This window comes from Eubalaena glacialis, chromosome 2, assembly GCF_028564815.1.
Source record: "Eubalaena glacialis isolate mEubGla1 chromosome 2, mEubGla1.1.hap2.+ XY, whole genome shotgun sequence".
Taxonomy (NCBI): domain Eukaryota; kingdom Metazoa; phylum Chordata; class Mammalia; order Artiodactyla; family Balaenidae; genus Eubalaena; species Eubalaena glacialis.
The window spans coordinates 34,475,321-34,500,291 of NC_083717.1; the positions used below are offsets into that span (position 1 = coordinate 34,475,321).

Genomic DNA, 24,971 nt, shown 5'->3' on the forward strand with positions numbered 1-24,971 from the left:
TGTCCGTTCACCTCTTCACTCATCAGGGCTCTGGGGTTGCCAGTGACAGAAACCCAACTTGAAGTAACTTGCACCAAAAGATTCTAGGTAGCATTGAAAGAGCAAATGGTAAAAAGAGTAGTAGGGGGGTCACATCTCAGGGACAGCTGGGAGCAGGGCTGAAATGCTGTCAAGACTTTGACCTGTCCCCCCTCGTTGCCTTTTGGGTCCCTCAGGGTGGACTGATAGGGAACCAGGTCACTGCCAGGGCTGTTGCCTTGTATTGAATAGCTTCCCCCATAGCAGCAAGGTTGTCCTCCATCTCGATTTCTAGCCCCAAGTCCACAATCCCAGGGAAGTGACCTTTTGGGTGGCTTGAGTCAGGTGTTGACTTGTGGACCAGTCAGCTGGGGCCAGCATTGGAGAGGTGCTGACTCATAGGAGTCCCTGTAGTGACCACATGGAAGAGGGAGGGCCAGGTTTTGGAAGAGAAGAGGTGGGCAGACAACTGTGGGGTCCACCACCCCTTCACAAAAAAAACAGGGAGAAATAAGGGAGGATAAAGAAGACAATGAGATGGGCCAGTGATTGGCTGACCGATTTAATCCCTCTCTGGATGAGGTTCTTTTTCAAGTTAAGACATTTGTTCATGGATCTGTTGGTGCATTGATTCTGTTATTCGTCCAACAATCATTGACTGAATCCTTATTCTGTGCCAGACCCTGGACCAGGCATATAGAGGTGAAAAAAAAATAAGATTCCCTTCCCACCAGTAGCTCACATTTTAGCATGGGAGAGACATATGATAAATTCTATAATAATAATAATAATAATAAATAAGTGCTAAACAGAGATGGGAAATAAGGAAGAAAGTAGTGATTAATTCCCTTGGAAATCCAATAAAGGCCCCAGGAAGAGGTGAACTTTAAGTTGCCCTTGATGGGCGGGGTAGGGATTCTCTAGGCAGTGATGCAGAAGGAGTGGTATGAGGAAAGGCACAGACCGTGAGAGTGTGTAGGGCATTGGGAGGGGGGTCTTCTGGTGGTTTAGGATCACCAGAGTGTAGGTTAGAAGGTTGGAGATGGAAAGTGGCAAGAGGTAAGGTTGACTAGGCGGCTAGGGACCACTTCACGAGGGGCCTCAGACATCACAGGTTTTGGAAGGGTGTGAAGTACAAGATGCCATAAGACTATTCTGGCAGCAGAGCAGGGGATGGATTAGAAGGAGGAAGAGACTGGAGACGGCAGGCTGGTCAGGAGGTCACCGTGAGTGTCCAGGAAGGCAATATAGAGGTCTCATGCTCGTGATTGGAGAGAGGAGAAGAGGAAGGAGGTCACTGCAGAACTTCACCGTGGGCGGGGTGACTCCACAAGCAAGACAGGGAGGAGACAAAGTTTGCTGGGGCAGAAGCGCCAGTCTGAGAGTTCCCTGTTATTCTCCTGAGGAACTATCAGCTCCTTATAATAATGGAGCAGCCGGAAGAAAAGCAATGGCTTGCAAGCCAGACAACTTGCACCCTAAAAGAGACGTATCACTTACTGATTATGTGAATTTGGACAAATCGCTTAACCTCTGGGATATGGGGGGGGAGCCAGATAGTGAGTAAATAGCCCAATGTCTGGCACATAAGAGGCGCTCAACATGTGTCATTCGAATCAGAATCGGAACCTTTTGGGATCGATGGCTGTTTTCAATATTGTTTTTTGGAAATTGGAGAGGTACAAATGACAACTAATAGCAGTAATGGAATGAGTTGAGTCTCGAGGACAGCAATTCGTTTTCATGGCACGAGAAACATTCTGACGGGCTTACAGGTCATTTCCTCTGGCACCGTCTTCCTTTGTACTGAAGCATATTTTAAAAAACTCTTTTGCCCCCATTCAAAGAAGGGTCTGACTCCTCTGCTTTCATGTCACGACACACTCTGAGGGATGCTCTCACCCCCTTCCTTTTACCCTTTTATGCCAGGGCCCTGGAGGAGAGACAAACAAGGTGGTGCTTATCTCGTTTGCAGTCCTCAGAGAGAAAGAAGACAAAGCGTGTGCTGTGCTAAGTGTCTGGAAGCTGTTTATTTGATTTTCGGCTTGTTTTTTTTCCAACATGAATTGAATTGTAAGCACACGAGAGCAGCTCCTAATAGGTGCCGAAATAGCCAGGTGGTGAAATGCCCCCAACACCCCTCACTCACGTGTGCAATCTCCATGAGTCCTGCTCAGCTCAATCCTATCCGGTCTCAGGATATGGAGTGAGTCGGGGGCATCACATCCTCTATCCTAACAAAGTCGTAGCTACCAGAGAAGGGACTGTGTAGCCACATAAGAGAGTCAATAAGAATAGGGTAGAAATCCATGAAGAAAAATGTGTTGTGTCTGAAAGTACCAATGCCCATTTAAGACATTAAGAGAGCAAGGCCAGATCACTCTTTTATGGGCTGAAGAGCTAAGACTCTTTTATTGCAAGTAACAGAAACCAAGTTGCGTTAAATTTAGCAAAAATGAAAAAAACATCAGAAGGTTGGATTTATTATAAGGACACAGAGGTTGTCTCTTAGAATAAAAAAGGCAGATATAAAGTCAAGTCTCTGGAAGGGACTGGAACAAGAGAAAAGGAGTCAGCCTAGCTTTGGTCAGTTGTCCCCCCGCCCCGGTCCAACCAGTGTGGCCTAGGATCCAGGACTTCTATTGAACAAGCATGGCTCCAGGAGGGCCCACCCTGTGAAAGGGGATCACGGAGGGTCCGGAGCACAGAGTAGAGACCTTGGCTCAAGACAGAGATTTGGAAGCCTCAGAACATGGGGGTCTTAAAATATGATGAAGTGATGTACTCTGCATATGGTGTTGAATGATTCTGCAGTATTCATTTAGGAGTTTATTCATTTAGGAGTTTATTTATTCATTTAGGAGTTTAATTTTAACATAACAGATATATATGAACTAACAGCTGTTTATCATTTCAAAAGAGATTGTACCCCAATGCTTCATATTCAAACATTCATATTATAAATTGTTGCTGATAAATGTTTTATAGATGATGTAAGATAAAATTGTACATCAAAAAAAAAAAAAGAACATGGGGGTCTTTGAAACTCTGAGAAAGTAATTGACCCAATTTACATGGTGTGGATCTCATTGTAAGAGGTAAGACTACTTAGGAAAGAGATTGCAATGGAGAGTGTAGATTATAGACACCAACATAAACTCTATGGGAAAGCACTGTTGCCTCATCTCTGGGCTCCCTACTCTCACCTCCCCAACTCAAGGACAGCAGTGTACACGTAACAGGGGCTGGATACAAGTATAGGTTGAATCATATGAAACTACTATTTCTAAGGTTCAAAATGGTTGAATAGCAACGATTTCATATTGTTCAACTAAATACACGATACACGTATGTTGAATCGCACGGGGACCTGGCTTTGAATCTTCATTATGGTAACTTGGGCAAATCATGGGCTCCATGGTTTTGAAGGTCCTTCCTTGCTCCAAGGTGCTGGAAATACAACTTCCAGATTTAATCCTAGGGGCAGACTGACAGTCAGAGGCAGGAAAAAGCTGGAGTCAGATAGCTCTGGGTTCACATCCCAGCCAGGCACCACCCCAGCTTCTGCAGGCCCTCGGTGAGTCAGGCAGGCCTGCCCCGAGTTGATAATGCCACCTCCTATCTGAGCCAGCACTCTCCCATTTAATGGTGAAAAGCAAGTAATAACTTTTTCCAGCTGAAGCCTCTGGAAGATCTTAGGCAGTACAGCCAAATTGGGCTGAACCCAGGCCAGCATCCTGGGCCGCAGCTCAGCTCAGCTCAGCTCAGCAGAGGAAGCCAGAGCCTGAGGTGGAGGCTTTGTGAGCTGCCCCGTAGCTATTCCTGGCTGAGAACCAGGTGTGGGCGGTAGCCTCCAGGAGATCAAGGGCCTGGGGGACGCTTCAGGCTCTGTGCAGTCCCTCCTCTTGAATCCCATCTTCAATAGCATCTGTCGGGCAGGAAGCCCAGGGCTGACCTGCACGCATGCCCGGTGTCCTGACTTCTCAGGGCAAGACTTTCTCAAAAGCATTCCTTGAGCATCCGCTGTTTTCAGCAAATATGAATCAGTCGCTGTTCTGCCCTGTCCGAGAGCGAGAGCACGGCTAGTAATGGAAGGTAACTTTTATAGCGTGCTAACTGCATAGCAGGGGCTCTCCTAAGCTCTTTGTGTACATTATCTCTTTCAATTTTCTCAAAATCTCCCTTAGATGGAAGATACTAACAGCTTTGTGTGCTGGAGAGGAATCTTAGCCTACAGTGTTGAAGGGAGGTCGTTTTAAAAAGTTGAATGGGAAAGGGAAAAACAGAAAGAGGAAAAATAAATCCACAGGATACTATCATAAAATATTATTAAGCCACTACTAGGTTAAGAAGAACCTACGGAAATTTCCCAGAATTGCAGAGCCTTTTAGCAGCAAGGTTAAGATTCAAACTCACATCTGAAAATCAGATCTCCTTCTCACCAACACAGAGTAACATTTAGAACACTTACTATTTGTGCCACGGGCTCTGCCCATCCCTCTGCATATCTTGTCGCAGCCGTTTGAGGAAGTTTCCATTATTACCAGCATCTTACAGATGAGGAAGCCTGGAGAACAGGGAACTACCAAAACTTGCCAAATTTCACACAGTTGCTAAGTGGCTAAGTGGGGATTTGACCCAAGGACACCCGCCTCCTGTGCATCTTACTGGGTTTGAGGACAGTGGCAAACATAGCATTGTCTGGCTGTGTTATAGTAGCAAAGTTGTTCCTCCTTTTTTCTCCCAAGCTCCATTTCACTTGGGGTTCCCTAGAACAGAAATATTAAAGCAATTATGGAGACTTCCCTGGTGGCACAGTGGTTAAGAATCCGCCTGCCAATGCAGGGGACACAGGTTCGATCCCTGGTCCGGGAAGATCCCACATGCTGCGGAGCAGCTAAGCCCGTGTGCCACAACTACTGAGCCCGCGTGCCACAACTACTAAAGCCCTTGCTCCTAGAGCCTGTGCTCCACAACAAGAGAAGCCACCGCAGTGAGAAACCTGCGCACCGCAACAAAGAGTAGCTCCCACTCACTGCAAGTAGAGAAAGCCCACGCACAGCAACAAAGACCCAACGCAGCCAAAAACAAATAAATGAATAAATTTATAAAAAATAAATAAATAAGTAAACTCTTAAAGCAATTATGTAGTGTAGTATATTCATGCAATCAATTACCACTCAGCAGTCATAAGAAATGAACTATCGATACAAGTACCAGTATGGATGAATCCCAGAAGCGTGCAGAGGAAAAGAAGCTTGACATAAAAGACTACATACTGGATAATTCCATTTCGATGATGTTCTAGAGCAGGCAAAACGAATCTATGGTATGGTTCTGATATTACTCAGCTAGAATAGTGGTTGCCTCTTGCAAGAGGGAATTAACTGGGAAAGGGCATGAGAGAACTTTCTAGGGTAATGGTAATGTTCTATACCTTGATAGGTGCTTGGGTTACACAGGTATATGCATTTGTCAAAACTCAGCCAACATACACTGGAGGTTTGTGTGTTTCATTACATGTAAATTTTACCTCAAAAGATTTAAAAAATTAAATGAATGTTGAACGTTAGTTAATAATAAGCATGCTGAAGCAGTTAGAGGGAAGGGTACTGGTGCTTACAATTTGCTTGGAAATGCAACCAAAAAATAAGGTTGATTTCTGGATGGATAGAGAGAGAGATGAATAGATAGTTATGTGATAAAGCAAATGCAACAGAATGTTACTGGTTGTGTTTAGGTCGTGGGTATGTTGGTGTTTGCTGTGAAATTCTTTCAACTTGGCTGTATGCTTGAAATTTTTCATAGTAAAGTGTTGGGGGAAACAGTTATGTGGAGCCCTGGGGTCCCCTAGTGGTGAAGCAGGGGGTCCCCAGAGCTCAGAGCTGTTCCAGGAGCTTCTCCCAGCAGGCACCGTCCATCCTTATTCACTTCTGTTACAGCCCTTGTGTGGGACCCAGTTCTGAATAAGCGTGAAAATACATATTTCCCTGGCTCTTCCTTTACAGAAAATAAAAAACAGAGGCCTGGAGGAGCCTTGCTCAAAGTCTCCCAGGATAGCCAGGACTGCTGATTTCTAGTCACTTCTGGTTTATCAGAGACCGTTTTTCCCCCCAAGACCACAGGCTTTTGTTTCATAGCCCAAGGCTGCGAATCACACCTGTGGGCAGGAATACAGGTAACTGATCCCGGGCGCAAGGAGCCAGTGGCACACAGGGCCGTAAAACAAACCTCGGTTGGGACTCTGCCTGGTATTGTTTCCTGTAGGTGTATTTGAAGTAGTAGGAAACCAGAGTGGTTTCTACAAATAAATAACCTGGGAAAAGACAAGCCCCTCAGATCAAAGGCGGACTCTGGCCTAAACCTGAACCAAAATTGAGCCTGCTCTTTCAACTCTGATCTGGCGGGCCGAGGGAGGAGTGGAGAAAGTCTATCTGCTGTGCAAACACTCTCTGTCTCTGCCCTTCCTGGGTTTGTATGAGCCTGAGAACGGGAGTGGGGAGGAAGGCTGCGCTCTCTGAACTTCTGCCAGGCCCTGCCTCATGACATTCCAGCCCGGCTTCCAGACACAGCAGGTGCCAGCATATTGGCTTCTTGTTGTGTCCGAACCCAGGGGGCTCCCCCGTGGGCCACACGCTGGTCTCAGGGCTCTCACGTCAGCCCTCTGGGGCCCCCGGTGCTTTGAGGAACGTTTCACAGTCTACCTCCTTTGTCCTGAGTTTGGTAGCCCTACTGGTTAATGTTAGTGCTCCTGGGGGAAGAGGGAGATGCAAAGGGATGCACAGAAAGCAGCAGGTCTGACTCCGCGTGGCTGACGTGCTCTCGGGTGACGCTGATGATGCTGGTCCCTGGACCGCACTCTGGGAAGCATCACCAATGGTCCCAGTCCCTCCCTGCAGGAAGCTTACGGGCAATAAGCAAACTCACAAGCAAATATATGATTATAAACCGTGGCAAGTGGAGAGAGGACACTGTGAAGGGCACTGTCAGAGGGGACCTTCTTCAGATGGGAAGAAGGTGTCAGGAAAAGCATCTCTAAGAACAGGGCTTTTCATGGATGGTTGTACTGCAAATAGTTGTGATTTTGGTGTGCTCGTGAGAGGAGGTGAACTCAGGGTCTTTGTAGTCTGCCATCTTGGCTGACTCCGTCTGGGCTTTAACTGAGACCCGAGGATGGCTGGAGTGGAGGAAAGCATTCCAGGGACAGCATGTGAAAAGGTCCTGGGGCAGGAAGGAGCTTGATATCTTCAGAGGAGATGATAAAGGGGCCAACGTGGCAGGAGTGGAGACTGGTGTGAGAGGATGCTGGAGAGGAGGCCAGGCTGTGCAGGGCTGGATGAGGAGTTCTCACTTCGTTCTACATGTGATCGGAGCCATTAGAGGGTTTGAAACAAAAATGTGCCATGATCTGGCAGACTGGCTGGTCTGTGGAAGATGGATTGGGGTGGGGATGGGGAGTAGGCCACTAGATGGTTCTTATGGAATCCTACAGGAAAGTCCTAGACCATGGTGGTGGCAGTGACTTTCTTTTTTCCTAATGTGGGTCACCTTTCCAAGGGACACACATGTTTGGGGGACCTGCTACAATTGGAGAAAGGAAGTCTCTTTCCCCAACAAAGTAATTTGAGGCCTCATTGATTGCAATGGACATCTTATGAGAGCAGAAAGACTTGTAAGAACTAACCTCCATCTTGCCCTCCCCTTTTGGTTCCTTATGAGTCAGGATTGTTTCTATAGCAAATGTCAAAGACACAACTCAAATTGGCTTAAACAAAAAGGAACGTTATTGGCTCAGGTAGTTGAAAAGTCCAGGGACAGCACTAGCTTCAGGCAGAGTTGGATCTGGGTGCTCAAGTGTCATCTCTCTCCATCTCTAGGCTCTGCCTTCCTCTGTACAAGCTTCATTGTCAGGCAGGCTCTCCCAGCACAGAGGCCAAGATGGCCCCAGCAACTCCAGGCTTGCCAGCCATGGCAGGACGAGAACCAGCTTTCCCAATAGTTCCATGCCCTCTTTCTTTGTCTTGGGTCACGTGACCATCCCTGAACCAATCACAGCAGCCAGGGAAAGGAACATATTCATTGGCCAGGCAGGGTCACATGTCTACCTCAGGAGCCAAGGTGGGTGAGTCAGCCCCACTTGAAGCAGGGGGACTGAGATTGAGGGAGGATATAGTTCTCTATGCTGTACAGTAGGTCCTTTTTAAGCCAACCCCACCTGATTGGATAATTGATGAAGCACTGAGCCATGTGGGCCCTCCTGTGATGAGAGGCGTGGTTTTTCTCATCACCCCCGCCCCAGCTGTGTGGTCCCCTGCCATCCTCTGCCCTCCCCATTAAGCTCCAGCACCTGGCCTCCTGCTCCCGCCTGGCATCCTTCCCCTGCTGGGTCCCTCTGCCTGGATGTCCTCACAGCACCCCTGCCCTGTCCCTTCAGGTCTCTGCTCATGTGGCACCTTCTCAGTGAGAACTTCCCTGACTGTCCATATAAAATAGCAGCTTCTCCCGGCATTATCTGCTTGACTTTTCTCTATAGCTGTTAACATCATCGGACACATACAGGGTGTGTTTATTTGCTCTTTATTCCTTCTCTATTCCCACCCCACCGCCACCACTAGACTAAGCTCTAACCCAACCCAGGGCAGGGTCTTTACCCGAGTTGTCTCCTCTGTGGCCCAGTGCCTAGAACCAGCGTACAGTAGGCACTCAATAAATATGTGTGGAATTAATCCAACCCCAGCAGAGTCCTCCGGGCTGCACTCCCATTCTTGCCCGTCCCTCCCCTTCGTCCCTGCCAGCAGCATCTTTATAAAATACATGTGTTCCCCTGGCTCCTCCACTCTGCCAGGGGCCCCCCAGGCTTTTAGGATAAAGTCCAAACTCCTTAACTTCACACCGAAGGTGCTTCAGGAACTGGATCCTGCGCTCTGCTCGTCTCTGCCGTTCCTCAGCTCTGGCTGCACCCTCACTCTTATTTAGCTGGGGAAAATGCTCTTTGAAATAAAGCTATTTGTGGGAATGAGCCAGCACCCCTTAGTGTGGAGGATGGGTCAGAGGGGGCCAGCAGAAGACCCCAGGAGGTGGTGAGGAAGGGGCTGGAGCATTTCACAGGAATCTTTCTGGAGCCTCAGACACAAGTGGGCACATATAGGGCAACTTCAGGCCAGGAGAAGTGCCAAGCCAACTGCCGATGCTAGTATTTTCAGTTAAAAAACACAACTGATGAAGTGTTTATTGCTACAATCACCTACCCACTAGCAGATCACACGAAATGAGCGGGGAGGGTGTGTAGCCAATGGTTCGACTTGGGCAGCTCCAAGTTCTGACTCAGTTCCGGGAGAGGCTTCCCTCTGAGGGTCGCTGAACTCTGTGATCAGGCTGCTCTGAGCATCAGTTGATTTTTCAGCTGCCAGCCGCGGGGGGCACGGGGCTCTGATGGCTGGGCTTCACGGCGTTTGCCCAGGACAGGGTGCAAGGGATAAAAGCCCCGTAGCCGGGCAGCATCCCGGGCTCCCTGACAAGCTTTCCCTTGGCAAGGAGAGGAGCGCCAGCCAGTGGGGCTGCTGTGCCCTCTGCAGATCATGCCCCGCAAAGCCAGAGATGGGACCCAGGTCAACTTGTCCTTGAAGTCAGGTGACAGCTCCTGTCCCCAAAGACCTACTTGCGTCCACTGATGTGTAAGGAGGCTAAAGAGGTTGAGGAGGCTGGAGTGGACCGGTGGAACGTACGTACTCTGTCTCTCCAGATGAGGCTCGCTTATCTGTGGACACATCTGATGCACTGGGAAGACCAGACATATGCTCAAAGGCAGGGAAGGGCAGTGAGGCTCCTGGGAGAAAGCATCGTGCACCCTGTAGACTCAATGTTGGGGCCAAAGGAACAGGGTAGAGGGGGACCCAGCTGCCCTAGCAGAGGCCTCAGCCCAGACCTGTGTACATTGAAAGAACCGAATACGTACCTCGGGAGCCTGGTCAGCTGGCTGTGGGAGTGTGACAGGGCGGACTCGTCCTCTCTGTGCAATGAGATGGGCAGCTCCCGTGGTGGGGACTCGCCCCAGCGCCATGCACCAAGCTGGCAGCAATGGGCTCGCCTCCCCTGCGGCAGGGGGGTAGGGGGGCAGTGCAGGGCTCAGCCGGCGGGGGGCAGAGATGTCGCTTGTTGCTCAGCTAAGCCCCGAGCTGAGTGGCTGGGGCATCCCGGGGCAGACAGGACCAATCTGTGGATGCGTGTAGGTGGCCAGGAGGAGTCTCAGGTACCCTGGAGGAAAGAGGATCCAAGCAAGGGGCCAGACTTCCCCTGTGAATAAGGAGGCTCGGGGGTGTTAGGTGTCTAACGCCTGGGACTAAGGGTAGGGGGCACCGGGACACTTGGGTTACCTTGAAGAGTAGGCAGTGCCCTCTCCAGAGAGCGCTGGGGTTGGTGGAAGGGGCCAGGACCCTTCGCGGCAGCCTCTGGTCACCTCAGACAGCGGCAGAGGCAGGCTGGCCTTGGACTTTGTGAGTCTGGGGAGATGCACCCGTATCAGTCATCTGACTTCCCCTCTTCCTTCGTGATCTTGGGGGAGAAAACCAGTTTTAAGAGGGAAGTTACTCTTTTTTCCTCAATTGAGGACTTAAAAGATTTTTTAAAAAAGAGTTATAATGTAAAAACTTATCAGCTTGTTACATGCCTCCAGTTTCTGTTTCCATACTCCCACCTGTTTTTTTCAGAGAGCATTGGACACAGAGACCAAAAGTTGCAGAGCAGGCAAATAGCCAAGTGGGTTGCTCCTCCAGCGATCGTTGGGCAAACCCATTCCCTCATTGTCTACGTCCACTGGGCAGCCACCGTGTGTTGGGCTGCAGGAAAAGACAAATGGGTTTACGTAGAGGCTGCCCTCAAGGAGCCTGCAGCCCAGTGTGGAAAACATTGAGGCGCTCCAAAGAGAGAAGGAGATAGTTCACAGAAAGATTTGATCAGTAAGCTGTGAATGCAGAGGAAGAAGCAATTGCTATAGACTTTAGGGCCACAGGGAATTCCTCAGGGGGATTAGAAATGGAATCTTAAAACAAACTACCAATTTCCAAAGGTCAGACGTGGCAGCTGGGAGGACCGTGGCAGAGAAAGAACGTTTATGTCAAGGAAGCAACAGAGCATGCGGGGGGCCATTGGGGGGCCAGTAGGAAGTTCGTGTAACAGTCTGGGACCAAGAATGGATCTGCTTTCTGGGTACTGTTTCCTTCCCCCATTCATCACCTTTTTAACATCCCCCCTCACCCCACAGGTGGCATGTCTTCATCCGTGGAATCCCCCAGAGAAGTGGTCATTTAATACTGGGGTGTGTCCACGAGTCATCTTTTATTTATTTATTTCTAGCTCCCTCCTCTTCCCTTTTGGGAGCTCTGTTTTGCTTCAACGTTAGGCCAAGGCCAAGCCCTCGTGGAATAAAACAAGGAACCAAATTGCCAACCGAAAGGACTTCCTCCCACCTTCCCCCTGGGCCTCAGAGGTGGCAGCCATCTCCTCCAGCCTCTCTGTACTCTTTCTAATAAGAAAGCTTCCTATTTCAGGACCCAAGACTCTGGCCTGCCGTGTCTGCCACCCTTCACATTATCCAGGCAGGACTTTTTGCCCAGAGCCCAGGGTGGGGCTTCCATTAAGTCATATTTGTGTCTCTTCCCCCACTACAAAAACACATTGTCCCACTGGGCGCAAGTTCCCTGTGTAAAGTCCTCTAGGTCAAGCTTTTGAGAAGGCATCTCTCGTTTTGCGGTACCTCTCAGTGGATGGCATAGCGCTACAAGTCTGTCAGTGAAAGAGGTTAAAAATCCCATGTAGTGAGTGAGGCTGGTGATCGGCTGCATCAGGCAGTGAACAGAAACCAGACAGGGATGATGGTGATAAACCGACATCACGGCACCTTACAGCCCAGCGGACCACTCACTGTGTCACACACACAGCATGCATCTTTCCATCCCATCCAGGAGTCCTAGAAGGCAGCTGGAAGGATTCCGCCATTTTACAGCTGAGGAAACAGAGCCTTGGGCTGTTAAATGAATGGACAAGTTCATACACGGCTCTTTTTTTTTTTAATTTTAAAAAAAATTATTTATTTATTTACTTTTGTCTGCACCAGTTCTTAGTTGTGGCACAAGGGATCTTCATTGTGGCATGTAGGATCTTTAGTTGCAGCATGCGGACTTCTTAGTTGTGGCATGCGGACTCTTAGTTGCAGCATGTGAACTCTTAGGTGTGGCATGCATGCAGGATCTTAGTTCCCCGACCAGGGATCGAACCGGGGCCCCCCTGCATTGGGGGTGCAGAATCTTACCCACTGGACCACCAGGGGAGTCCCCACACATGGCTCTTAAGTGGGAGATCTGAGACTTCAACTTGGATCTTGTGACACAGCCTGCATGCTTAGCCAATGAGCCGTCAAGTATTCATGAGTGACACTTAACTGGTGGTTGACAAGTGTCTCTGGACTGAAGTGACTCTCTGAACTAGTGGTTCTCAGATTTGAGCAACGTCAGAATCACTGGAGGGCTTGTTACAGCACAGGTGGCTGGGCCCACCCCTGGAGGCTGAGTCAGTAAGTCAGTAGGTCTGGAGTGGGACTGAGAATCTGAGTTTCTCACAGGTGGAGTCAGGGACGCCACCATAAGAAACGTTGCTCCGAACTGTCTCGAAGCTCTAGTTTGATCTTCTAAACCACTCTGAGTATTGAGGCTCTAAATCGGAAGTTTCTACAGTGATGGAAATGTTCCAGATCTGTGCGCCCAGCATGGTAGCCACGAGCTACCAATGGCGATCGAGCTCTTAAAATGTGCCTAGTGTGACCGAGGCACTGAGTTTTTAGTTGTATCTGATTTTAATTAAATGTAAATGTCCATAGCCACGTGTGACTAGCAGCTACTGTATTGGACAGGCATAGCTCTAAACAAAAGGGCAAGTTAGATATGTCATTGTCGCTAAACTGTTTACTCCAGTGTTTAACCTCAAGTGAGTAAGTGAGAAACTCTTCCTTAGGAAACAGGTTTGCTGGGAGGGTCAGCCTCATCATTTAGACTGAGATGCCTGATGCAGAGGGCAATGGGACCGGGGGATCTCTTTGGGGACAGGGATCTTACCTTCCTTTTCCACCAGGACCAGCACAGTGCCCACTCATGGGAGGCTAAGACCACGTGTGTTGCATGAACAGGAGGGGAGACTGGTTTCAGAGCTGCCTTCCTCCCAGCTGCAATGGGTGAAGGCTTTGACGCTCCCAGGCCCGGAAGCTGATTCGGTGATGAGATGAGAGATTTGGATTTGATGGCACAGCAGGACCTGACAGGATTTGTTCAAATATGCTTGGGGATGGGAGTGGTCCGTGATGGTGAATTTCTCATATCACGGGGAACTGCAGTGTCTCTCCTCCTTGGCTCTGCAGGTGGCTCCCCACTGGGGATTTCCCCTATCAAAGGAGGTATTTTGTTTGGGGAAGATAATTTAAGGCTCTATGGAAGTATAAAGTGTTCCTGAGGCTATCCAAACTGTGACTTAAACCCTCAGTTGAAACAGGGGCAGGAACAGATGAGCCCAGTCTTCCCCCCTTTTCCCCTTCCTCCCAGGCAAGCAGGTTGGCAGGGAAGGCGACACATGTCCCATAATTTGGAGTCAGATGGCAATTTTCCTATCCATTTACTGCTCCTGATCATGAGCAACAATCTTCTGCCCTGTGGGCCTCATTTTGCCCATCTGTAAAATGGGGAGGGTGGGGTTGCACGAGATCCTTGCTACTCAAAGCATGGCCCACCGCCCAGCAGCAGCAGCCTCACCTGAGAGCTGGTTGGAAATGCAGAATCAGACCCCACCCCAGACCTGTGGGACAAGAATCTGCATTTTAACAAGTTCTCCCACGTGGTTCAGGTGCACAGCCAAGGGCTGGCTGGAAAGGGTCTCCGATTCCCATCAACTCCTGCATTCTGTGAGCCTGACGCTAACTGGGAAGTGGCTTAGTCTTGAGGAATTAGAAGCCCAGTTTCTGGAGAAGAGACCAGGTTTTGGAATGTCCCTGGTCTTTGGGGAAGGTTTTTGATCTTTGCAGCAATGAGAGAGGTCAGGGCAGGTATGTTTCCAAAAGAAAGGAGTAGCTCGTGCCAGCGGAGCACATATCATGGGGTACCCTGGGAGATGCTCTGATTTGCAGAAACCAAGGGTCTTCTAAATGCTTCTCTCTGAGGAGGGGGATGGGGTCCCTGTCCCTGGGGTCCCCAGCATAGCAGCCTCACACTGAGAAAGGGCTCGGGGCTGCCAGGGTTCTCCAGACTTGGGACTCTTCCTGTGTTCCTCTGTGATCCAGAAGGATACTTGGGCTGCCCTGTCTCCTGCCTCCTCCTTCTCCCTGGGGATGCTGCATCAGGACCAGGTGACGAGAGAGGTGCCTTTCTCTGCCGGGGGGAGCTGGGCCTGGGCTGGGATGTGTGGCCGGCAGACCAGGGAGTTGGCTGCCCACTGCTTGGTTCAGGAGAGGAGGGGGGGCCCCTGCTAGGGAATGTTACGAAGGGGTTTCTGCAATTCATCAGGGGAGCTTTCTGTCGAGAGGGAACGAGCTCTTGGGGCTCTGCCTTCCTGTTTCCATGGTTTCTGGTAGCCACTGAGGTGGACCTGTGGTTTCCTATCCAGAGAAGGATCTGAGTCGAGCCTGTGCAGGTGACCCAGCCTGCACCAGCCCCGTTGGGCCCTCCAGGAACCATGGCACGGATTTTAGGGCCTGTGAACAAGAAACCTAGGTCATAGTGAAAGGGAACACCAATGCTTTCCTGACCGCAAGAGAGCTGGAGGGAGATTCTTGCCACCTTCCCCAAACTTCTCCCCGGTTTGCTGTCAGGATCATTAATCTGTCCACACGGCTCAAATCAAACATTGCCTCCTCCCCGTGTGCCTGGCTGGGAGGTAGGTGGGGGTAGTGTTATTGTTCCTTTTTTATGAAGCGTGGACTCTGGAGCCAGACCTCCTGGCTTCAAATCCTGGATGGGCCCCCTGCTAGCTCTGTGACCCTCAACAGAATCCCAGGCCCCGCCACACACCTACTGAATCAGAATCTGCATTCTAGCCTGCTCTCCAGGGGAGGTCTGTGTGCAATAAAGTTGGAGAAGTGCTAGCTGGGTTCTCTCTCACTATCCTACCAGCTCCTACATTCTCTTAGTTTGAGATGACATTGCAAATCATTTAATCTTTAGGAATTGGAAGCACAGTTTCCGAAGGAGAGAGCAGGCTTTGAACTTTGCCACCTGCTAGCTGTGTACCCTGGCTACCAAAAAAAAGTTACACTCTTTGTGCCTCAGTTTCCCCATCCGTAAACTAGGGATTAATAACGACACCTAGCTACGAAAGACTAAATTAGCCAGTAGACGAAAAGTGCATAAAGCAGTGCCTGACACCTAGAAAAGGCTGTGTTAGTGTTTGCTATGATTATCATTATTGGCATTGCTGGTGAGAAAGCTGTGAGCTTCAGACAGATTAACGAATTTACTCAAGGATGCTGTGTTAGCTTCCTGGGGCTACCATAACAGAGTACCACAGGCTGGGTGGCTTAAACTACAGAAATGTATTTTCTCAGTGTTCTGGAGGCCAGAAGTCCAAGATCACAGTTTCAGCGGGCTTGGCTTCTTCTGAGGCCTCTCTCCTTGGCTTGTAGGTGGCATCTTCCTCCAGCATCCTCACATGGTCTTCCCTCCGTGTGTCTGTGTCCTGCTCTCCTCTTCTTATAAGGACACCAGTCATACTGCATTAGGACTCACCCACGTAACTTCATTTTACCTTCATTTCCTCTGTCAAGGCCCCTTCTCCAGATACAGTCCCATGCTGAGGTACTGGGGGTTAAGACTTCTGCATATGACTCTTGAGGGAACACAGTTCAGCCCGTAACAGGTTCAACCATTAAGTGGCATAAAAGTCAATCAAACGATGTCCAAGAGAATTCATGAGGGTGTGTTTGTTCCAAAGCACCGCCCCCCCGTCTCAGCAGGAGACAGAGTGGCCTATATACACGTGTGTCATCATAAGGGAAGTGTCCAGATCCATTAGGCTGAAATCAAATCTATCCCCTGAGCTCCGCTCAGTGAGGCAAAGAGGGAATGTCCAGACTGTTCTGTCTGGACAGTGGTACCATCTCTTTTATCTCCCTTTGCGCAGGAAGTGAGCAGCTGGGCATTTTGGAATATAGTGCCTCGTGTGCTTGCCTCTCTCTCCTCTTGACAGTAGGATATTCCAGGCTTGGGGGTGGGGGGCAGGATTCATATCTGATTCTTTTCTGTATCACCCACAGGACATAATCTGGAGACCAGGATAGATGAGCTGAGGTTTTAGAGCCAGCCGATCTCAGCTGAGCCTCATAACAGTAACTCCTGGTTATGGGTAGTATTATTGTTCCCATTTAAAAAATGAGAAGGCTAAGGCCCAGAGAGTTTGAGTGACTTGTCTAAGGTCACACAGCTGGTGAGGGCCGGAGTTGGAACTCAAACCAGGTTCTCAGATTCCATCTCCCAGGCTCTTTCACCCATCGTGCTGTGCATCCTTCATACCAGCAGCTCCCACAGCTTGAACACTGACCACCGCTCAGGCCCAGAGCTTTACGATCTTTGTATAGAGCATCTCGTTTGATCCTCACAATGACCTTGGAATTTAAGATGCATTATTTCAGGGTTTTTTTAAAAAATTTATTTATTTTTGGCTGTGTCGGGTCCTCGCTGCTGCGCGTGGGCTTTCTCTAGTGGCGGCGAGCGGGGGCTACTCTTCATTGCGGTGTGCGGGCTTCAGTTGTTGTGGCACGTGGGCTCAGTAGTTGCGGCGCACGGGCTTAGTTGCTCCGCGACATGTGGGATGTTCCCGGACCAGGGCTCAAACCCATGTCCCCTGCATTAGCAGGTGGATTCTTAACCACTGCGCCACCAGGGAAGTCCCAATTATTTCAGTTTTACGGATTAAAAAAGCGAGGCCCAAGTGGTCAGACGGTTTTCCCTGATGTGAACTGCATGGCTGGGATAGAAGACTCTGGAGCCTGTGCTCCTGGTCACCACGGTGTCCTGCTGGTCTGAGCCGAGCCTCGTCTAGGTTTGCATGAAATGAGAATTGCCTTAGTGCGGGTGTGACAGGGAGAGTGACGGCTGTCACTGTGCTGTCTCCTCCCCCAAACTGGCTTCCGGATCACCCTGCAGTCCCATCTCACCCCCAGCCTCAGACCTTACACTGACCCTCCCCACTACCCCCTACTCCCTTTCTTTCTTGTTTTTTTTTTTTTTTTCACATCTTTATTGGAGTAAAATTACTTTACAATGGTGTGTTAGTTTCTGCTTTATAACAAAGTGAATCAGCTATACATATACATATATCCCCATATCTCTTCCCTCTTGCATCTCCCTCCCTCCCACCCTCCCTATCCCACCCCTCTAGGTGGTCACAAAGCACGGAGCTGATCTCCCTATGCTATGCGGCTTCTTCCCACTAGCTATCTATTTTACATTGGTAGTTTATGATAATCCCTGAAGAAAGTTCTGGCTTCTGCAGGCTCTGCAGGCATCAAGAACCCGCATCCCCCTGGGGTCGGGGATGCCAGGGGGCGTGTACTTGCTAATGCTGCTGCCCCAGAGATGTAGGGGCCTCTCTGGAGGCTTGAATAACACTGCGCTCCTTTCTCTCTGCAGGTGACAGGTCCTACCGCAGGGCAGCTGAAGGAAGAGCAAAGCCCCAGCCCCTGGTGTGTGATGGCAGCAGCGAGGAGACACAGAGACAGAGGGTAGCAGGCGACGCCTCTTGTCCCTGCTTTTGCTCCTGCCCCTCTGCGCCCCTGTGAGGCCTGGCAAACACGGCATGGAGCTGCAGCTGGACGGGAAGATGCTGAGCTTCTGGAGAACTTTAGCTTGTTCTTGTGAAGCCTTGTGGAGTATCCCGGAGTGCCGGCCCTTCCTCTTCCAAATGGCTCTGCCAAAGGGGTTCACCGCACCCTGTAAGGAAGAGGCCAGCTCAGGACCATTGGGACCCAGCAAGGGCAGCCTTCAGCCAGCCTCCAGCCAACAGCTTCCTGCGGAGCCTTCTAGCGTTGTTAGCCAACCGTGCACTCCTCGCAGGCCTTCAGCAGCTGGGCACCCTTTCAAGACTGTATGTTGCCAGCTGGAGAAGCTGAATCCTAACTTGTGTTGCCAGAGAGCTTTTAGTGGCCAGCTGAGAAAGCTGTCCTCTCTTGGTGAAGAATTCCCAAGTGAAATTTGAGAAGCTTTGGGATTCACAGCAACAGAATGTTTCTCCAGGTTTCTGTACTCAGGCCCTGGAAGCCACTCACGGAGGACCACCCCCAGCAATGTGGGGTCGCGACCTCTTTGGAGCAGGGGGACATCTCTGTATCCAGTGGCACTCAGATACAGCAGGTCTCTCTCTTGAATGTTGGGGAAAAGAGGTTTTGAGCATTATCCTGCCGGGGGGAATTGTTTTTACATCCATCCCGAAAGTGATTACTTTTTTGTCTCTGAAATGGTCAGAAGATGTCAGGGCCACAAATTCCCTGTACCCCAGCCTTCCACTCTGCACACAGGAAGTCGAGGCCCAGAGAAGGGAATGTCTGGATGAGGGTCACCCGGCAATTAAGGCAGGAGGGGTGCCCGCACCCAGATTGCCCCCCGCACCCGGGTACCTCCACCCTGGGTGCCGGCCACATTCCTCTGCCAGCTCACGGCTCAAAGTTCAGGTTCTATTCATGGAGCCCCAGGATGATTTGGGGCTTCTCAGCAGCAAAGAGCAAACTACCTTTGGTTTTTCTAAACGGATGGAGACTCGAGAGCTGGGCTCTGGCTTTCCCCGAGGACCACAGAGCACTCCTGTCCTGGTGTCCCCTTCTTTTTATTGCAAAGAGCGTGAAAGCAGACACTCCTCTTCTGGGGGCCATGGGAAAGGCGCCATTCCCAGATGCTGTGACGCCTGACTTCAGCGGCCCTGCAGAGGCGACTAGAATGGGTCCTGTTGTTCTCGGCATATCAGGCCAGGGCCAGGCAGGGTGCCCGCCAGGAGGACACTGCGGGCATTGACGCTGAGAGTATGGTTTCCTCCCTCCCCCGGCCTCCCCGGCGCACCTGTGCGGGAAGGACCAGGCACAGGGCCAGGGTGCTCTGTTTCAGACCCTCTTGCCGAGCTCGCATAAAGTGCTTCACCAGGAGCTGAAAAGTCAGGAATGATCAGATTTGTCCCTGAGCTCGTTCAAAGGGAGGAGCCTGTGTGGGATGAGAGACATTTGGCCCCTTTCTCAGTGTGGGAGAATATCTGTTTGTTTCCAGGCATGACTACAGTCATGCTCTGGGGAGGACCTGGGGATGTGGGCATGGAAGCTGGAGCTGGCCGCTCCCCAAGCCCCGCCTAAGCACTCTTGTGCGGCACACAGGACTTGGAGACAGAGATGTTTCTCCAAAGACGTTATATTATGAAAGGGGAATTGGGCATCTTTTTTTTAAAGTTCCTTTCTTGAGGTTTATCTAGACAGGTTCCCGTATTCACCTTCTGTCTGAGTACAAGGGGGGAAAAAGTGGCTTTCATAAAATAGAAATGTAATAAAATTAATTTAATTCCGTCACACATAAAAATAAATCCACAGTCTAGGGCTGTTTCAGTTCTCCACAGGGTCAGAGCCTAGGTTCTTACTCTCTGTGTTGCCATCTTCAGCACATGGCTCCCATTACATGGCCAAAGATAGCTGCTGAAGATCCAGGCATCATATCCATATTCCAGCCAGCAGGAAAGAGGGAAGAAAGTCTTCCTGCTTTCCCTAAAGACATATCCTGGAATTCACACACTGTACTTTTGCTATATCGGCCAGAACTTAATTGCAAGACCACAACTAACGTAAGAGAGACTGGAGAAGGTAGCCTTTATTCTAGGTGGCTGTGTGCCCAGATAAAAACCCAGGGGTTCTTTTCCAGGGAAAAATGGATATTAGGGGACAATTAGCTATCTCTGCCCTGCCTCCCTCTTGGATGGGTAATATTAGAAGGGTTTATAACACACAGGCATCATATTTAGGATCTCAATATTATCATCAAGACTTGTTTTAGAAGCACAGACTGACATTAGAAATCAGCTAGTCCACATCCTCATTTTTCAGATTAGGAAACTGAAGCCCAGAGAGGTTAATCAAATCAGCTGAGATCACACAGCAAGTTGGTGGCATCTATTTTCCAGCTCATGTTCAGTGGGAATATTTTTTGTTTTTCTCTGTTTTTTAACTTAAGGGAAAAAAACCCCTTCATTCTGGAGGGTAGTGAGCTCGCGCGCCAAGGATGAAATCCCATCCATCACCGGGTCTCTGAGCTGCAGGACACAGATGGGACAGTGATAGGGCTGTCATGCCCTGATCTGCCCAGCCCTGAGTCATGGCAGCTGAGGACTTTGCACTGGCCGACTGGAGTATGCTCATACTGGCACAGCCTCTGTGTGTGCGTGTGGCCCTGTCTCTGTGTGTGTGTCTGCCCCACACACCGACTCCAGCCTGGGGAGGCTGCAGGTCTGACTCAGTGTGCCTGTTTATTTCAGGGAGCGCTCTGCCAGAATGAGAGCTGCTCACAGTCTGGACGTCTCCTTTAAGGTGATGCTGACAATCGGCTGGTTCGTCCTGGCCCGCTTTCCTGGTGCCACATCCACAGGTGAGCCACTGCAGAGCAGTTGGACCTCTGCATCTCAACGAGGAAGGCCAGGAGAAGGAGCCGCAGGGTGGGGTCAGGGTGGCTGGGCTCTGGCCTGCCCCTGCTAACTCGTTGATCCTGGGCAAGTCTTATCCTGGTCTTCAGTTTCGTCATCCACAAAATGAGGGGGTTAGACTAGGCTCAGGGGTTACAAACTCAGTGTCTACAGGAACCAGGCACATGACACAAAGCAGTGAAGCTGGCCAGGTAGAGATGTGGTCACCTGGGGAGTTCAGGCCCCTCTTCAGGGACACCCACTTCTCAGTCCCGGCCAATTGCTGCCACATGGGGAGGCGGGGCCCCTGTTGCAAGACCTATTGAATTTTTAAGAGAAGTCAGAAATCTAGACTTTCATGTAAAAACTCTCTACTTGTTAAAGGATGGCAACCAACTGAAATTTTACCAAACACTCAGGGTGGTGGTGGAGCAGAGCAAAAAACACATATCTGCCAGCCAGCCTGCCGCCTCCGAGCCACCTGACCTCAGTGTTCTCTTCCTGCTTTGCCATCATAAGATCTGGGTGCATTAAAGTACCTTGTTAGCCATGATGCTCTAGGTGAGGTTTAGATCTGTTTTTCTGATCTCAATATCGTCAACTTTTTCTTTCAGTGATTTTTGAATTAAAATCCAGAAGCACAAGGCAAGTTTGTGTGGGCTACAAAAAAAGCAATCAAATAAACCAAGCTTGGGGTAGAAGTTGAGAGATGGGGACAATTTAAAAATTTTGAATAGAGGTTGAGTAATAATACCATCACCATGGATTGCTTTTTTAAAAATGCTATTATTATCACTTGAGCTGAATGCTTTTCTACAATAAGAATAAAGGACCTTACATTGTATTATGTCTTGTTTTTCTCAACCCACTGGTGCAAGGAAGTCATCTCTAATCATAACTAGTGAAATCCCTTCAATGTGATTCCTTGTAGAATCTTTTTGGTCCTTAGGGGACATAGCAAGCAAGCAATATTTTCACTCTCAATGCAACAATTGTCAATATTACCTGAATTCATTCATTTAGTCCTTCCATCATTTATTCAATTAATAACCACCAAGGGGGCACTGACCCTGTGCCAGGAACTGGGTTTAGGGTTCTCTTTTAAGGTGAATCACCTCGCGGCCTTGGGGAGGTCTCTGGGTATTTCCTCTTACATCCTGGGTCTCTCTCTTCTGTTTGACTATAAACCATTTGGAAAGGAGGCTGTGCCTTTGGTTCCCTCTGGTCCTTGCTTTTCTCTGACATCAGAGGGAGGCAGAAGCCAACCCCCTGCCATTCATGCTCCACGTAGGGCTTACATCCACTCTGAATCCCACTTCCTGCAGCCCCTCCTGGGAAGGGTGGCTGCTGTGGTGATATCTCAGCAAAGACCTTGACCGTTGCCAGCTACTCACTGATTCCTACAAATGAAGAGCCACTGAAACCAACTTTTACCAAGAGCAAAATCTCCAGCTCCAGCGAAGGGGCATTCATCCACGGCCAGTCTTGTAACAGCGGTGCTTATGCTGTGGGGTCAGAGCTGCTGGAGCTCTGGGAATTGTGCTCCTGATGACAGGAGAGCCTACAAGTGTCAGGCTGACCGCCTCCACATCCAGATGCAAAGACTGACGCAAACGCGTGCAGTTGGAGAATAAAGGAGCAGTTGGGATTCTCCTAGGAGATGTGGGCGGTGAGACCCTGGGCTTTGTCCCGTGGAGTTGGAACGATTCCTTCTCGGCACGCTCATGGCTCCACGCCTGGATCACTGGGCTCGCCAGTCACCACATGCGTTCCCCGCATGGCTGAGGAGTCACCACCTTGGAAACAGACACTCCAGGTCCAGAACTAGGTGGAGGGCAGCCCAGGGCCTCTGATTGACCTCTGCTGAAAGCCAGCCAAGTGCTTGACCCATCTGAAGGCAAACCCAGGGTTCGGCATTGGCCCTCAGAAGTCCCTCAGCTGGATGGAGGCTCCAGAGCCCTTGTGATCATCCTTGGCTACTGAGTGCCCAGGCAGAGGCCCCCAGCCCCCGCCCCTACCTCGGCCCATCCTGGCAGCTTGCTGGCAACCCTGCTCTTACATTAAAATGAAAAACCACGGATGAGTACATGCCACATTTTTTCATTGTTTTGCCACTATTTGAGTCCCATGGGGTTTACAGAATCTTGGAAGAGCTGCTTTAGCAAAACTCCAAAAAAATATGAAATTCTCTTCTTAATGAAAAAGATCCAAAACCTGAGTTAGGGCTGACAGTGAGGCAGATGGGGCATAAAGGAGGATGTTATGGAGCAGGGGAGGGGAGGGTGGGGAGTGAGACTCAGGAAACATGCACCAAGTGCCTGCACTGTGCCTTGCAGAGAAGAGAAGGGCCAGCCGCTGCTTTCAGATGGGCCAGGACGATGATGTGATGTGGGCTTCCGGAGTCCACATCTGGCAATGCTGAGTAGATAAAGGAGCAGCGCCCTTCCAGTTCTCTTGAAATATATAAACATGGGATCTTACCCTAAAGACAGCTGCATCGAAATCAAGTCACATTGAGAAGTGACATGCTAGTAATTGCACTGAAGCCAGAATTCCTTCTGGGGTCCCACCCAATGTCATGGATATTGTCCACTGCACCCACCTGGCTCAAGAGACATGGCTTCCCTTAGTGGCCCTTGCTCGGTGCCCAAGGGTGGAATTTGCATCCATTCCTTCCAGTACCTTCCCCAGGGTCTTCACCATCTGAAACCTTGTCCCTGCCGTGGGTTTACTACACCTCACCTTCCTTCTCCTCCATCCCGCTCCAGTTATTTAAAAATCTACTATTTCATGCTTGCTCACAACTTTCTAGTGAGAGAAAAAAAAGGTGGGCATTGGGGCTCCATCTCTGAGGCAAGCCATTCTCATTTTGTTTTGCCCGTTGCCTCTTCCTGTTGCTTTCCCTCTGGGTTTTTCCCTGCTGTCCAGGGAGATTTTCCCAATTTCTGAGACAGTCCTCCTCTGTTCACCATACATGGTACCCCACTGGGGTACAGAGCCTTCTTAGCCATAGGAGGAGAGACTCTTCCCGGTGCTTCTATTTGCATCGGGGAGAAGTCTGCAACACCCACCATGGGGGCTTTGAGTTCAACTAAACATTCAGACTCATGAGGCTACCACAGGCCATGCTTGGCATCAGGATAACTTCAAAGGGCCTAGGACAGAAATACCGCCCACCATCAGAGCAGCGTCAGGCGTTTCTCTTCCGTGAGAGTGGTCTTGGAAGCATTCTACAAGCCTCCAGAAGCTATCTTCTTTTGTTCCCCAGGTGAGACAGCTCCTTAGGTGAGAGGAAACAAGACTGTCATTGGACAGGTGTAGGGATTGCCCCGTCAGAGCCAGTATCTCTTATAGCAACTCCATAGATGTAACTTTCAGAGCTGCTGCGTGGGATTTGCCCAATTACGAGAGTCCCTGCACTCAGGGAAGCCTCCAAGCAAGACATCTCCACCAGGATCATTATAAATTTTGTATAGTTCCTCCCAGTTCAGATGCCATTTACTAATCAGGGGTGACTTTTGTTATAAGATGTTGCTTGGTAACATGCTTTATAGAATACCATCTTTCTCAGGTTTCCAGGGAAACAGAGAAAATTAACTGAAAGTCAAATTCTCAGGCAGAAGGGGAAAAGGCTTTGTCAACTTTTTAAACAATGCTTTCCAGGGGAAAGGATGCCTTGGAATACAAGTAATCTGGGTAAATCATTGCCTAACTTTAGATCTTGGAATGTCTTGAGGAGTCATCTGGTCTACCCTTCATTCTATAAAGGGAAAAACTGAGTCCAGAAGAGGGAAGTGACTTGTTCACAGATAAAGGATGAACTAATGAAGGGCATTCGACTAAATCCCAGGCCTCCTGGCTCCTATGTCAGGGGTTCTCTTTGTTTTCTAGGGCCCTGCTTTGAGCTCTAGTAGGGAGAAGGCAAGGGCCATGAAAATTCATGATAGACTCCCCACCCCACCCTGCTCGTGGTCTGTGGCAGTCCTTGCTTGGGGAGGTTGGTGGGTGGTAGCAGTGACATCTCTCTGTCCTTGGCAGTGGCGGCTGAGTGCCCTGATCAGTGGCCTGAGCTGCAGCCCTGGAATCCTGGCCATGACCCAGACTACTACGTGCACATAGGCCAGGGCAGAACACTGCTGCTCATCTCTTCTGCCACGGTCCATTCCATCCGCATCTCAGAGGGAGGTAAGCCAATCTTCCTCCCCTGCCCCATCTCTCTCTGGTCCGCTGCCTCAGAGCCTAGCAGATGGGATGCAGGTTGCCATAACTGTAGATGGACA

The 24,971-nt window shown here is 49.9% G+C and overlaps 1 protein-coding gene across 1 annotated transcript in view; it reads left to right on the forward strand.

The window, feature by feature from the left end:
• Positions 1-24,971, forward strand: part of CEMIP (cell migration inducing hyaluronidase 1) — a 158,224-nt gene that overhangs the window by 66,964 nt on the left and 66,289 nt on the right. Inside the window, exons 2-3 of the mRNA XM_061181725.1 lie at positions 20,548-20,657; positions 24,730-24,876. Coding sequence (XP_061037708.1) covers positions 20,564-20,657; positions 24,730-24,876 — 241 coding nt within the window. The 5' untranslated portion in view covers positions 20,548-20,563. The remainder of the gene's footprint in view (positions 1-20,547; positions 20,658-24,729; positions 24,877-24,971) is intronic.